Source organism: Hemicordylus capensis, chromosome 6 (assembly GCF_027244095.1).
Source record: "Hemicordylus capensis ecotype Gifberg chromosome 6, rHemCap1.1.pri, whole genome shotgun sequence".
Classification (NCBI taxonomy): Eukaryota; Metazoa; Chordata; class Lepidosauria; order Squamata; family Cordylidae; genus Hemicordylus; species Hemicordylus capensis.
Genome location: NC_069662.1, coordinates 51,485,176 through 51,499,088, shown reverse-complemented (window position 1 = coordinate 51,499,088; position 13,913 = coordinate 51,485,176). Strand labels below are relative to the sequence as shown.

At 47.2% G+C, this 13,913-nt stretch overlaps 1 protein-coding gene across 1 annotated transcript; it reads left to right on the top strand.

Moving 5' to 3' along the window:
- Positions 1-2,252: 2,252 nt before the first annotated feature.
- Positions 2,253-9,355, top strand: LOC128328996 (la-related protein 6-like). The gene is made up of 4 exons (XM_053259343.1): positions 2,253-2,458; positions 3,482-3,658; positions 5,946-6,159; positions 7,729-9,355. Exons 2-4 carry the CDS (start codon positions 3,492-3,494, stop codon positions 8,800-8,802), a joined length of 1,455 nt encoding a protein of 484 aa, XP_053115318.1. The 5' UTR covers positions 2,253-2,458; positions 3,482-3,491; the 3' UTR covers positions 8,803-9,355.
- Positions 9,356-13,913: the final 4,558 nt, after the last annotated feature.

Sequence of the window (13,913 nt, the reverse complement as noted above, 5' to 3'; positions counted from 1 at the left end):
GGTTCTCCATTAAAGCCATTTGTTAGCCTTCCAAAAGTGTAATTTAAATACTGCAATATTTAAGGAATCACAACCCAGAGTCCTTATACTTGCATAGCTTCTTTACTTATTAGTTTTTCTTTCCTGCTAAAACCCGAGGCAACGTACACAAGATTTCCAGGCAGTCTCCACAGCAGCCGGTTCCAGGCTTGTTTAGCTGCAGCATGGTAGCTGCCTTATGACGACCAGACTTTGGATGCCAAGGCAGCAAGGTCTTATGATAGGTATGTAATTGTTTCGTTTTTAAAAAATCAAATTACCCCGTTCCTGAGGGCTAGCCCTCTCAGTCGATTGCAACAAAACCAGTAAAGAGGGACATAGGAAGGAAGCTGCCTAATACGTTCATTAATCTAGCTCAATATTGCCTTAGTCTGACAGGCAGCAGTAGCTCTTGAGGGTTTTAGGCAGGGTTCTTTTGCAGGGAAAAACCTATGGGCATAAAAATGGTGCCCATAAATTTCTCCCTCCATGGGTAATAGCAGCTACAGGGGGTGACTTGTCAGGGAATCACCATGGGGGGCAAAGGGGAATCACCATGGAATCACCATGGGGGGCAATCACCATAGCGCTCTGAACCAGCTTTGGAGTTCATATTTGGTTCAACTTCCTCCTTAAGTCAGGAAGAGCTACTCCAACTTGGGGACAGGGGATCTGTCAGATCACATTTGCCCATATGAATGGACATAGGCCCTCTGTTCTATGTCACAGGCTCTGCTTTTAGTCCTGTCATAGACTCAGATTCATTTGGCGGAGACTAGGGATATTATTATTGTTATTTTTTATTGTTTTTACATTTATATCCCACTCGTCCTTCAAGGAGCCCAGAGCGGTGTACTACATACTTAAGTTTCTCTTTCACAACAACCCTGTGAAGTAGGTTAGGCTGAGAGAGAAGTGACTGGCCCAGAATCACCCAGCAAGTCTCATGGCTGAATGGGGATTTGAACTCGGGTTTCCCTGGTCCTAGTCCAGCACTCTAACCACTACACCACGCTGGCTCTCTGATATAAGGCCTTTTTGGTCGTGCCCCCTTGACTTTGGAATGCCCTAGAAGAGCTTTGCTGGCCTCCCTCTATGATGACCGTACCTCTGATCTTTGGGTTTAAAATTTGATTTTAGTTCAGATTCCAGTTTTAGCCCTGTTTTATATTGCTTTCCTGTCTGGCTGTCCATTTGTTTATTGCATGTTTCTTTTATTGCGATGATTCCAGTGTTTTCTAAAAAAAATATTAAAAATTTGGAAGAACTGGGCTGGATTTTCTGGAGTACCATTTCAAATTTCATAGTGGCAGCAGGGGAGAAATTCTCCACAAACAGGAAGGAACCATTCTTGAAAATATCCATGGGCAGCAAAACCTCTATTAAACTTTATTAGATATAATTTATTAATTCAATATGAAATATTTCTATCTCGTCTCTCCAACACAAGTACTAGAAGCAGGCTTGGGGTGGCTCACAACAATAATCTGTTTATTTAAAATATTTCTATACCATCCAAAACTTGCATCTTGGGGTGGTTTCCAATTTTATTTTAATTGTAAACCGCCCAAAGGTGCAGTTTTGGGCGGTATAGAACTATTTTAAATAAACAAATGATTGTTGTGAGCCACCTCGAGCCTGCTTCTAGTACTTGTGTTGGAGAGACGAGATAGAAATATTACAAACTAAGTTAATAAATTATATCTAATAAAGTTTTGGCTGCCCATGGATATTTTCAAGAATGGGTCCTTCCTGTTTGTGGAGAATTTCTCCACTGCTGCCACTATGAAATTTGAAATGGCACTCCTGAAGATCCAGCCCAGTTCTTCCAGATTTTTTTTCTGAGGCTGGAAACACATAGTAGAGTTTTAAGGGAGTTCAGAGTGGTGTGTGAATGCCACCAAAAGCAGCAGCATATATAAAAATATGATTGCCCCACTGCTGCCTCTGGTCAACAAAAACCCAAAATTGTTTACCAGAGACAAAAGTGAGATGGGTGTACTGGTGAGAACTGATCTCTCTTTCAAATTACCTCTAACTCTCCATAAAACTGTTTCTAACACTTTGGCAGTAAGCCCACTGAATTCACTAGGCCAATATGTGTAGGCTCCAGCGGCTGCTAAAGGAAGGAAGAGTTTAGTCCAGTTGATAACATCCTCCACCCCCGCACCTGTTGACTACTGAACCTAATAATGGAGAAAGACTTCACCTGAAGCTCTCCACTTGCAAAGCTCCTCTTCCTCTCTTGCCACTTTAATTCTCAAATGACACCAGCTGATGTTTCTCTTCTCCTGGAACACCTTTCTTCCTTAAGAACAACTGGCCTAGTGGTTCAGAGCCTCCTGCTCTCCCCACTGTTATTCCTTCAACTTTATTTTGAGTGGCAGTAGAAGTCAAAATCTCTTGGAGTGAATAGCTGGTGGGGCATTTTGACGCCTGGGTAAGATGGTGGAGTTCAGAGCTAAGCTACTATTCCTGCACAGCTAGAAGTGGGTTGGGTGTGTGTGTGTGTGTTGAAAAGTGATATAATCAAGAATGCTTTGTGGGTAAAGAGTTTATGTCTTGAGGGCCTGGCTATGATCTGGTGTGGGGAGAGGGATAGACTGAAGATAGACTCTAAGGAGATTAGTATACTTCTGCTTTGATTAGCTGGGATGGGAAGGTAAACAGAGGTATTTAAGAGTAATGTGGGTGCCTTTAGGCATATGTAGAGTGCTTCTCTTTTAGCTAGCAGCCAGCTTCTGCACATCGATGAGTGAGAGAGTGGAGGATACCTTTGGGGGGTCAGCATTGTTGAGCAACTGTTGAGGGCGTGTTGCTGATCACTGTGACCACCTCTGCACCTGTAGTGTTAGGGTGGGGAAGGGGGTGAAGTGACTCTCTTAGGGACCAGCCATGTTGGAGGAGGTCCATGGAGGGCAGAGGCCTCCTGAAACTGAGATCTAGTCGGACTACAGTTTTGGTTTTCAAAGGGTATGAGTGCTAGGCAGACATGGTGGCTTTCAGTACCTCTCTATCTCCGAAGCTAAGCAGAAACACAAAAGGGGCTCAAAGTAGAGGAGCTTCTGCAAACAGAGTGGGGCAAAGGCAGTCAAAAGAGGAGGTACAGTAGGGAAGCATTGATTGTTAATGGACTAAGAAGCTGAAACTGACTGGATGAGCAACTATGCAGAGACTGAAAGGGTAGATTTCTGTACTACAAAGATGAGTTGGGTTAACTGTCATGGCATTCCCTACAAAGCTTCCTGGGAACTGTTGTCACGTCTTGCTAGTGCTATAGTTAATTGTTTGGGAGCTGTGGGCCACTGAATTGAAACAAATTTAAGTCATAGTTTACACTGGCCCTTACAGAAGTCATGTGATCTCATGCAGGCTGTTTCTTCAGGAACTCAACCGTCTATGTTTTGGGGAGTCTTCAGTGGAATTATGTATTTTGAGATCTTTCTCTTCTCGGCTTCCACAGACAATGCACCATGTCTTTGTGCAATCCTGGAATGGCTTTGGGTTTTGACACCCAGCTGAAATGCAGCACCCCTGTCTCAGTCCAGGGGGGTCCTTTCTCTGCTTTTGGTTTCCTTCCTCGCACAAGTCGGTCTGTCCCCTTACTGAACCAAGAGGAGTTGGTGGAGAGCTTGGATGGGTAAGTAGCATCTCTAGTTAGAATTGTTAGCTATGTATCAGTGGTCCTCTTTAAGAGAGAAAAGGTACAGGCTGTTGAACCTGCCTGGAAACCTCGCCCTGTAGCCCAGTAGTGAAAGGCCTGGCTGTGGCAATGCAGTGGTGAGATGCTCTGCATATGACCAGATGCACCCTTGAAAAAGAATAAACTCTATCCCATTCCCAATAGGACAATGGGTTCTAGGGTTCTCAAAATTCAATTCTTCACCAAGTGCTCAAAAATCTAATGGTTCCCAAATGGACTCTGTTTGCTTTTATGTTAAAAGAGCTTGAGTTCTTGGGATAGGCAACTACTGTAAGACAGAGCAATGATATTGCCTGGGAGAGTGGCTAGGTCCTGCTCTGGTGGGAGTGGTACATGGTTGGCTTAGTAAGGGTGGTTCATACATGCACACTGCTCATTCTGACTTGCACATCAATGTTGCTTTGCATGTCTGAATGAGCCATTGGAGAGAGAGTACCTTGGGCTGAACTTTTGTCATGGCTTGGGGTGCTGCTTAACAGTTGGTTCATGCGTTCAACTGCAATTTGGCAAACAAGGTTCTTACATGTGTGGAAGCCCTCTTGGGTTCTTTGTAGTTTTACAGTTGAACGTGTGGGGAGAGAGACCCCGAAGATGGCTTAGGAACCTCCAAGTCATCCTTTAACCTCACTCTGCCTAGAACCAAGATGGCTCACAAATGTTAGCCCTGTCAAAGCACAAAAAGGCATTATCTGCAGGCAGTTCCATAATATAGAAAGATTAAAGGATTGTGGTGGGTTGTGTCTAGTTTTAACCTCTACAGGGGCTGGGCTTTAGCTCCAAAATAGGTTCTGCTCCAGGGAGCGCATGTATTTGTAGACAAATGGCTGAGATAATCTGTGAGGTCGTATTAATACAGCAGGGCAAAATAAACCCTATTAATGCATATCCTAAAGAAGGGAAAGGCAACATTGGCCATCCAGCTGTTGGACTACAACTCCCATCATTCCCAGCCACAATTTATGGGAGTTGTAGTTCAACCAACCGCTGGTGAGCAGGTGTTGCCTACCCCACTTTAAAGTGTGTGTGTGATGAAGGTGGTCTTGCAGCCCTAGGACTCTGCTCATACACATGTGTTGGATGGAGTATGTACATGGTGCATATGTGGCACAAAGCCTGACATTTAGCCCCACTCCCTTGCAATTTTTATTCTCTCCCCTCCTCATGAGTTTACTAGAAAAGAATTGCAGATTAGTGTGTGTGTATGTAATTATCTTGCATACTTGTACATAGCATGCGTTGAACTGTTAGATATGTCTCATAGGTATTGACCCCTAGTTCCTACTGACCACTAGGAACATTAGAAGTGGAGGTAGAGCGTATAGGACTTCCCCTTCTTCTCCCTTATTTCTTATTCTCTGCTCTAACCGGATTGGTAGATAGATACTCTTAGGCCACTCCATCCTTCCTTACTCTCTGTTTTTCTTCTTCCACCATGGGCTAGCTAGTACAGGATGCAGGCTTTCTATTTAAGTTTGTAACTTAAAAAAAACCCACCTTGATTTGTTTTTTGACCTTAAGCTATTGCCTCCAGATTTCCTTTGTGAGCTCTGTTCCCATCACACTGGGTTTCTCTGCTTAAAATAAGGAGTTGATTCAAATTCTCCATGAACTGCATGCCTAGGGTAACTTGCAAAAATGCACAGTAATATTTGCTTCTAAGCTTATGGCTGGGAATTATAGCTCATGTGGCCAGACATATGACGGCCTGGTCCCTTTGAAGATGAGTCAGACCCATTTTTTGAATGTCCAGTTATGGGGAGAAAAAAATCCCACCCAAGTCTTTCTAGTCCTGCTTAAAGGTAAGGTGTGCCGTCAAGTCTATTTTGACTCCTGGCACCCACAGCGCCCTGTGGTTGTCTTTGGTAGAATTCAGGAGGGGTTTACCATTGCCATCTCCCATGCAGTATGAGATGATGCCTTTCAGCATCTTCCTATATTGCTGCTGCCCGATATAGGTGTTTCCTATAGTCTGAGAAACATACCAGTGGGGATTCAAACTGGCAACCTCTGGCTTGCTAATCAAGTCATTTCTCGCCCTGCATACAGAGAGATAAAGGGAAAAGTGAAGGCAGTGTTCTATTTAATTGCTTGGCAAGGAATAATCCTGTTTCCACCTTCCAGTGGCCAGTGCTTGCAAAGGTTATGCTTGCAAAACAATTTTTAATACCTCATGCTTTTGACTGCTGGCTGTAAGGGAATTCTCTCTTTGTTGTCCACGTGCTAGGAGCCCCTATGACTTGAATGACCTTCTCAGCCCTGGTCTGCTTGAGAGCAGCAACTGCTCCATGCCAGACTCACAGCTGGTTAAGAGGATAGTGTTGCAAGTAGAATTCTACCTCTCAGATGAGAACTTGTCCAAGGATGCTTTCCTCCTGAAGCATGTGCAGAAGAACAAGATGGGGTTTGTGAGCATCAAGCTCTTGACATCTTTCAAAAAGGTGGGTAGCCATTTGTAGTGCTAACACCCTGCTAACTTGGCAAAACACCCTGCTAACTTGGCAAAGAGGCACCTTTTACCGTGGTGATTCTCTTTATTTAGCGGGGGAGAGTAACTGGACCTGTCCACCCCCAGCACAGTACTTCCAGTGACTGTTGCTGGTGTCTGCCTTGTGTTTCTTTTAGATTGTGAGCCCTTTGGGGAGAGGGATCCATCTTATTTATTTGTTATTTCTCTATGTAAACCGCCCTGAGACATTTTTGGAAGGGCGGTATAGAAATCTAATAATAATAAATAATAATAATAATAGTGGTGGCCATGCTTGTAACCTGCACCACCTCTGAAGATGACCTGATGGCATATGGATGGATCCAAAGGTCAGAGCTACTTGGCATATGCTGCCACCTCTGCCTTCAGATCATTCTCTGGGCTGCAATGCAATGTCTGCATATATGTAATGTACAAAGTGGTCCTAGGTCAGAGGGCTTGTCTTTGGGGCAGGTTTAAGTGTCTAAGAGCTTTTCCTGTGTGTGTTAATAAGGAAGGGAATGCTGATGCTGTAGGAGCTGGGAAAAGGGAGTGGAAGGTGTAGGGCAGGTTCTCAAACTGTGAACTGTGGATCATCTAGGTAAACTCCATGATCCAGGTGACCTGCAGATCAGTTGAGAATATCTGTGGTTCGCCGGACACTTCACTTTTTAAACATTTATCTTATATGAGTAATGCACTTTGATTTGTAGAAGGAAAAGTGGTGTGCTTAGATCCCAAGTAATTTTCAAGAGGTCTCTGAGAAAAGAGTTTGAGAACTTCTAATGTAGGAGGTTGCTGGATATAGGGAACAGAAGGCCTACTAGTTAGGGTTGCATGCAAGACTGGGGGTTGAAAGGCTCTCTGAGTCTGATCCCCTACCGAAGCATTTCTGAGATTATGAGAGGACAAAGTTGTCTTTGACTGAGAGAAGAAGGGAGAATTTTAATCTGCTTCCTTGACTGAAGTTAAAATCTCACTGCAAGGTCATAGTGATACGTCTCTCTATTTTGCAACTTCTGTAATAATGTGCTGTGTTCAGACAAGTTCACAGAAGATAAAATGGCAGTCTAAATACAATAGCACTTATTACTGTCAACATCTAATAGTCCTAGTACAGTTGTATATGGGTTGGAGTAGAAGACCTCTAAAGTTCCTTCCAGTTCTAAATACTATCCTATAGCGCGCACACTAACATGAGTGAGTATGTTGGTTTGCAGTAATTAGGCTGGCCCTTCTGTACAAGCAGCTGATGGTGCTCCTAGGGAGGCAGTGCTCCTAGGGATGCTGATCAAAGCACTGCATGGTTCAAAAGGTTTGCCCAAGGGTACATGCAGAGAATGCTGGGGCTCTTGGATTGCTTAGGGCAAGTCGCTTGGAGTGGCAAGGTGGCTCTGGCCCTATCAATAGAAGAGAGCCTGTCATAAGAACTACAGGGAGCTTTCCTCCCAGAAGGTTAGATGCCCCTCTCTTTAAAATAAAGGAGGAAGTAAAACTCTCTCTAACACACATACTCTGTCTTGTTTCCCCACTTCATAACTAGGTGAAATATTTAACCAGAGACTGGCGGGTGACCCTCTATGCTCTGCAGTTCTCAGAGCTGCTGGAAGTCAATGAGGAAGGGACAAAAGTGAGGAGGAAGAAACCCATCCCAGAATATCTTGTGAACATTCCTCCAAGCAAAATGCTCCTGGCCTGGAATGTCCTCCCCCAGGAACAAACAGTTCCTGCCTCACTCTTATTCCAGGCAACCTTCCTTGACAAGATCACCAAGCTATTCAGCCCCTTTGGTGACATCGTCTCCATTCGCATCCTTCGGCCTGGCAAGAAGCTCCCTTCAGATGTGAAGAAGTATTCATCACGGTACCCTGAGCTCTTAACCAAGTGCTGTGCCTTAGTCGAGTATGAGAGTTTGGAGAATGCCCGGAAGGCTTTTGAGGAGCTGGGCCACAGCCAGGTCTCTTCTCTGGGGCAGGCTGTCAAAGTGGTCAGCCTCTCTGGAAGAGGTTCCAAAAAGAAGAGCACAGCCAATCAGGAAGATGGCGAGGAGATGGAGAAGCCTTCGAGGAAGTGGGCCAGCCTGTTGCCAGAAGGCCTCCAGCATGCTCTCGAAGACTCCTTCTTCTACAGCTCATCCACGGAGTCAGACAGCACCCCAGTTTCCACTCCCATCCTGCCTCGGAATTTCCTTTCTGCTCCCGTGTGGCCCACCACCAGCCTCTATAACTCTGCCAGCCTGGCCTTCAAACCAAACTTCTTCAGTATCCCATATGCTGGCCCTCTCCCACTGCACAAGTCACTGGCTCGGCCCTTCTGCCCCTTGCCTCTCACCACCCCCAAGCTGGGCAACAACACTTCTGAATTGAAAATGCCATCTGACTCTTGCTGGGACAGTGGGGTGGGTTCTGAGATCCTGTGGTCGCCCATGCCACGAGGACCGGCCTGGACTCAATCCTTCCACGTGAAACCAGAGCCCTTGAGCTCAATGCCTGCTACCAAAAGGATGTCTGAACCGTTTGGCATCCGGCCAGGAGTGATCCGCCTCCCTCGAGGGCCAGATGGTACCAGGGGCTTCTACAATACCATTGGGCGGGGAAAATTTGTCTTGCGACACTAAGCTTTGTGACCTTCTGTGGGGGTCCACCCTTGATATAGGGTCCATGTACCACTGTTTGGTGGCTTTAAAGCCAAAGGAGCCAGAGGTCTGACCTGTGTAGGGCTGTAGAGGGGTCTATGGTGAAGAGCTGGCTTGCACATTGAGAGGCTGCTTGTACCAAATGACATGTAGATTTATTTTTAATCTCCCTCGGTTTGCCTTTCGTCTTCCTGTTTGGTTTCCAGGCTATCTTTTTTCCCCTTAAGTCTTAGGACCCTCGTGCTTCAGGGGGTCCCAACCAGTACTTCTGCTTGCAAGATGTAGCTGTCTGACCTAGTAATGGGGGCGGTGGTCTTCATTGCCACCTCTTTTCTTTTCTGGAACTCGACCTTTTGCATTGATTATGTGGTACAATGAATACGGAGCATGAATGATGAAATGGAGCACACTGAGGCAGATCTGTGGATACAATTAGATTCGGAATAATTGCCTTGTAATGCTGTGAGAAACTGAAAAGAACTGCTGGCCAAAAAAAAAAAAAGAGCCAATAAAGAATGTGGAACTATTCCAAAGACTTCTTAGTCGTGCTTGCTTTCTTTGTCTGCAGCTTTTGCATGATACCAAGAGAACTTGGAACTCCTCTTTGCTGGACCACAGTGAAAACTAGGCAAAAAAGTGCCTGGTTTTTATGCAGATGTCCGAATACTCGAGTTCATTTAAATTCCAGACTGTGGACACAGCAGGGCCTGACCCACACCTATTCTAGGCCTTGGCCTGCTTCAGACAGAATGCTAAACCATGATGTAGAGCAGAGTTTCTTAACCTTGGGACCCCAGATATTGATGGACTACAACTCTCATCATCCCCAGCCATGGCCATTGAGGCTGGGGATGATGGGAGTTGTAGTCTATCAACATCTGGGGGCCCAAGGTTAAGAAGCCCTGATGTAGAGGGCTACATAAGCTTACGGGAGCCATGGGCTCCTGCACTCTCCACACACGAGGGCTTAGACCAATGGTTCCCAACCAGGGTTCCTCCAGATGTTGCTGAACTACAACTCCCATCATTCCCAGATATAATTTTATTGTGGCTAGGGGTAATGGGAGTTCATCCACATCTGGAGGAACCTGGCTGGGAACCACTGGCTTAAACCAAACTGTATTTCAGTATAGCATTTACTTCCTTGAGCTTGTTCATGTAGTGCCAATGGCATAGCAAGGCTGGTGGTGGCCCGTGTCCAAGCTCTCGAGCCCTTGCTGCCACAGCCCTGCTCCTGCAGGCCTTAACTCGCCTGTTGGTGCTGCTGCTACTACCACAGGCCGCCCGCCAGCCATCCACCTGGCCTCCATGGCCCCACCATGTGTTTGCTTCCACTGCCCAACAAACCGACCATTTGCCTGGTCTTGGCAGGCCTTGAAAAATGTTGCTGTAGATCAGCTGCTCCTTTGCCTCTCTAGACCCTCCTGGACACTGCTGTCACTGGCCATGATGCAGTATAATGAGGCAGCTGGTGGCACCATCAGGAGGGCTCGCAGAGACCAAGGGGCAGCTGGTCGGCAGCAGCAGTGTCTTTCAGGGCCTGCTGAGACCATGTGGGCAGTTGCTGGTTGCTGGCAGCAGTAAAACATGGTGGGGCGTGTGGGCCTGGGCAGGTGGGAAGCAGGTTTGCAGTGGCAAGTAGCCGGTGAACACTGGTTGCTCCACTCCTGTGTAGTGAGAAGCCATGGTTTAGTCTTATGTCTGAACAGTGCCTTTGGCTGCTTTTCACTTGTTGTGGATGGACCCTAACACTGTGGAGGAGGTCTGAAATCTTACTGGCCATTTTGTGAAGCACTTCATACATTTAGCTTGCACAAACGACATGAGTCATGTTTGTGCTTTGATCTACCCAATTCTGATCTGGGGCAGGTGGGCTTGATAAGCTTTGTGTGATCTAAGCGGGGACATTACAATTAGAACTGTTTACAAGCTCCTTAGCAGCTTTCCAGAGAATAATGCAAAGGTGGCCAATTCCCTACGCTCTAGAGAGCAAGGCTATTGCCAAATGTACACATTCCCCATTACTTCTCTTGTATAGGAGTCGGATCACAAAGCATGTCACACCTTGAATAAGCACCACAAGGCATTAGGGCTGTTCTCACTATCATTGATTGGGTAGGGAAAGCCTCCTGCCCAAGTTCGGGAGCTGTGTGCCTTCCCATTTTCTGTGTGTGAGTAAAAAGCATGGTTGGGGCAGCAATGACCTGTGTACAGTTGCTGGGGTGGGGCAGAACCCTCTGGCCCAGCTGCTGCTTAGCAGACAATGGCTTCCTCCCCTTCCGATCTGGCTCTTTACTCACAGACAACTAGAAAACGGAAGTGCTGCACACATCTTCCGAACTTCAGTAGGTGACCGTGATAATCGGTCTTTTAACTCCACAGGCTAAAACTGTCCCAGGTTCCTGGAATCTGTCCCTGGTAAATCACTGTGACTAACTTTGCCTCTTGGGAAGGCCTTGTTCAGGGGTTTTTTTTTAATGTGAGTGGTTTTTGGTTTGGGGGGTGGGGTGGGGTTTTTTTTTAGTGGTTCTTCAGGATTCAGCTCCCTCCCCAGAGTCTCTAGAAATTAACTCTCTGGGTGGGTGGTGCATCTGCTCTCTTGTGCACCTGCATGTATATAAGGGTGCGATACTAAGGCCCTCTGTAATGCACCATGTGTAGCAGGTGAAATCTAGGCTTCAGCAGTGTGTCATAGTGGGTGGGGCATTTGGGCAGTAAGCCTTGGTATGAGAATTGATTGTATCCCCAGTTTCATCTGCAAAATGTTGGTGGGTATAGTACTGGGCTCATGAGCTTTGTAGGGATGAGCCTGGACCAGTCCAGAGGCCATTCTGAAGGCCTCTGAACCGGTCCGGACATGAGGGCGGTCCGGCACTGATGTGGGGGGGGCTCCTTAAGGGTGGGGGAGGGTGTACTTACCCCCCCTCCGCCATGTTTCCCCTGCTGGCGCGTTCCTTTTGTAAAGCTTTTGGGGCGGCAGGATACCTCCCTGTCACCCCTTCCCCCAGTCATTGGCAAAAGGCTTCAAAAAGCCTTTTGCGTGTGCGCACGTCGCGTGTGCATGTCACGTCTCTGCGATGCGCACGTACATGTGACATAGAGACGTGATGTGCGTGCACGACATGCACATGCGCAAAAGGCTTTTTGAAGCCTTTTGCCGACGACTGGGGGAAGGGGCGGCAGGGAGGTATCCTGCTGCTCCAAAAGCTTTACAAAAGGAACGTGCCGGCGGAGGAAACACGACGGGGGCGGTAAGTACACCCTCCCCAGCCCTTAAAGAGCCCCCCACATCAATGCCGGACCGCAGCTCTGCGGTTCCGTGCACATCCCTAGAGCTTTGTGCTCTGCATGCATTTTATTACCTGCTTTCCACTTGTGGCATGCTTTTGGTTAGAATGTACACATCAGGTGGTATATAGACTGTGACTGGGGAGGAGAGCCAGTCTTGTGGAAGCAAGCATGAATGGTCTCTGCTGCTAAGGAGGCTCTGCCCTGGTTTGTATCTTATGGGTGACTATATATGAACACGGTCTGCTTTAAGATAGTTCCCTTAAGGAATTGGGCTGTAGCTCAGTGGTTGAGCAAGGGGGGACAATTGTCCCCAGGTCCAGAGGGTCAGTGGGCCCCACAAGGCTCTCCCTGGCTTGAGGTGCTATTGCTACCCACACCCAGCTGGGGATTAAGGTGCTCACCAGCTGGGAGCACAAAGCACTCCTCTCCTCTCCTCTCCTCTCCTCTCCTCTCCAGCTTTCTAGAAGAGGGAGGGACCCTCTCCCGGGCATTGGTCCTGTCCCTGCATCTGACATCAGATGCAAAGGGCAGTGCTAAAGCTGATAAACCCAACAGGGTTTGTCAGTGAGATGGGCTAGGCTGGACAGGAAGAACTAGTGGCAGTTCTTTCTGCCTGTACAGCAGCGGCAACCATGCAGAGCTGCAGCAGCAGGCAGGTGCTGGGCGGGCTTCTGCAGAGTGGCCGTGGGTGAGCGGTGCCTGAGGAGTGGCCTGCTCGGCTGGCTGCAGAGTGGCCAAAGTGGCACTCAAAGAGCTGACCATGCTGGCGAGGAGGCGGTGGGTTTCTCAACGTGAGTACAGCAGCTAATTGCACCGCCCCCTTGCATCTGACATCAGATGCGGTGAATGTGGCTTGGGGCATGTGCACGATGGAAAAATGGGGGAGGGGGCTGGCTAGCTGCATTTTGTCCCTCGGCCACCCTTAAGCTCACTACGCCACCAGCCTGCCCACACATTAGTTTATCCAGTTTCTTTTTCAACTTCTGCCTTATTTAATAGGTTTTTGCAAAGGCTCCAGACTCTAAAGTGGTCATGGGAAAAAAGAGGGGAAAGTAAGCACTGGGCATCGATAGGTGGTGCTGCAAAAATAGCACGGGGGTGGTGCTCTCCATTAGGCCCCAAAACCCAAAAGGAGGAGGCCTGGGTTTTCTTCAGAACCTGTCTCGGAGCCCCTCATTAAGTGAGGTGGGAGTGCTGAAAGAAATGGAATAAACCAACAGATGGCAAAGCCCAGTGTTTGTGTGCAGAGACAAATTCTGTACCCTGGTGCTCATGGACAGCAGAGGATGGATTTGGAGCCCATTGGGGTGGGACTTCAGAGGGCACCCCTGGAGACACCATAGCTGCATACAGTTGGTGTCCCTGCTGCTTGGAATGCATGAGCAAGGTCTTTTGGCCAACTTTGGCCTTCCCTGAGTGGTTGTTTGGCTTCCTTCTCTGTGGTGGTGATGCTACTGTGGCAATGCTATGCTTAATTATGTAATGTTCATTTGATTGTAATTGTAAACTACTTTAAAGGCCTGTTGGCAAGAAAGTGGCCTAGAAATATGTAAAAAGAGAATACTTTTTATTCTCACAAGAGGTAATTTTGGTTCTGCTCTTCCCTCTCTCTGAGCAGCACACAAGGGAGCCATCTGCGTCTATGTGAAGAGCAGGAGAAAACTGTTCCAAGATGACGAATTCGAGACATGTCTTGCTATTATTAGAACACAGTACACTTGAAATGAAATTATAGCAATTAAACCAAAGCTTTCCGGTTTCTACCTAGCGTCTACCCACGACGGCAGGTATGGTGTATGCAA

Bases quoted from the DNA above. Each gene is read 5' to 3' on its own strand.
- LOC128328996 (XM_053259343.1), top strand. From the start codon at position 3,492: ATGTCTTTGTGCAATCCTGGAATGGCTTTGGGTTTTGACACCCAGCTG. The intron at 3,659-5,945 runs GTAAGTAGCATC...TCCACGTGCTAG, and splicing joins TTGGTGGAGAGCTTGGATGG to GAGCCCCTATGACTTGAATG. The intron at 6,160-7,728 runs GTGGGTAGCCAT...CTTCATAACTAG, and splicing joins TCTTGACATCTTTCAAAAAG to GTGAAATATTTAACCAGAGA.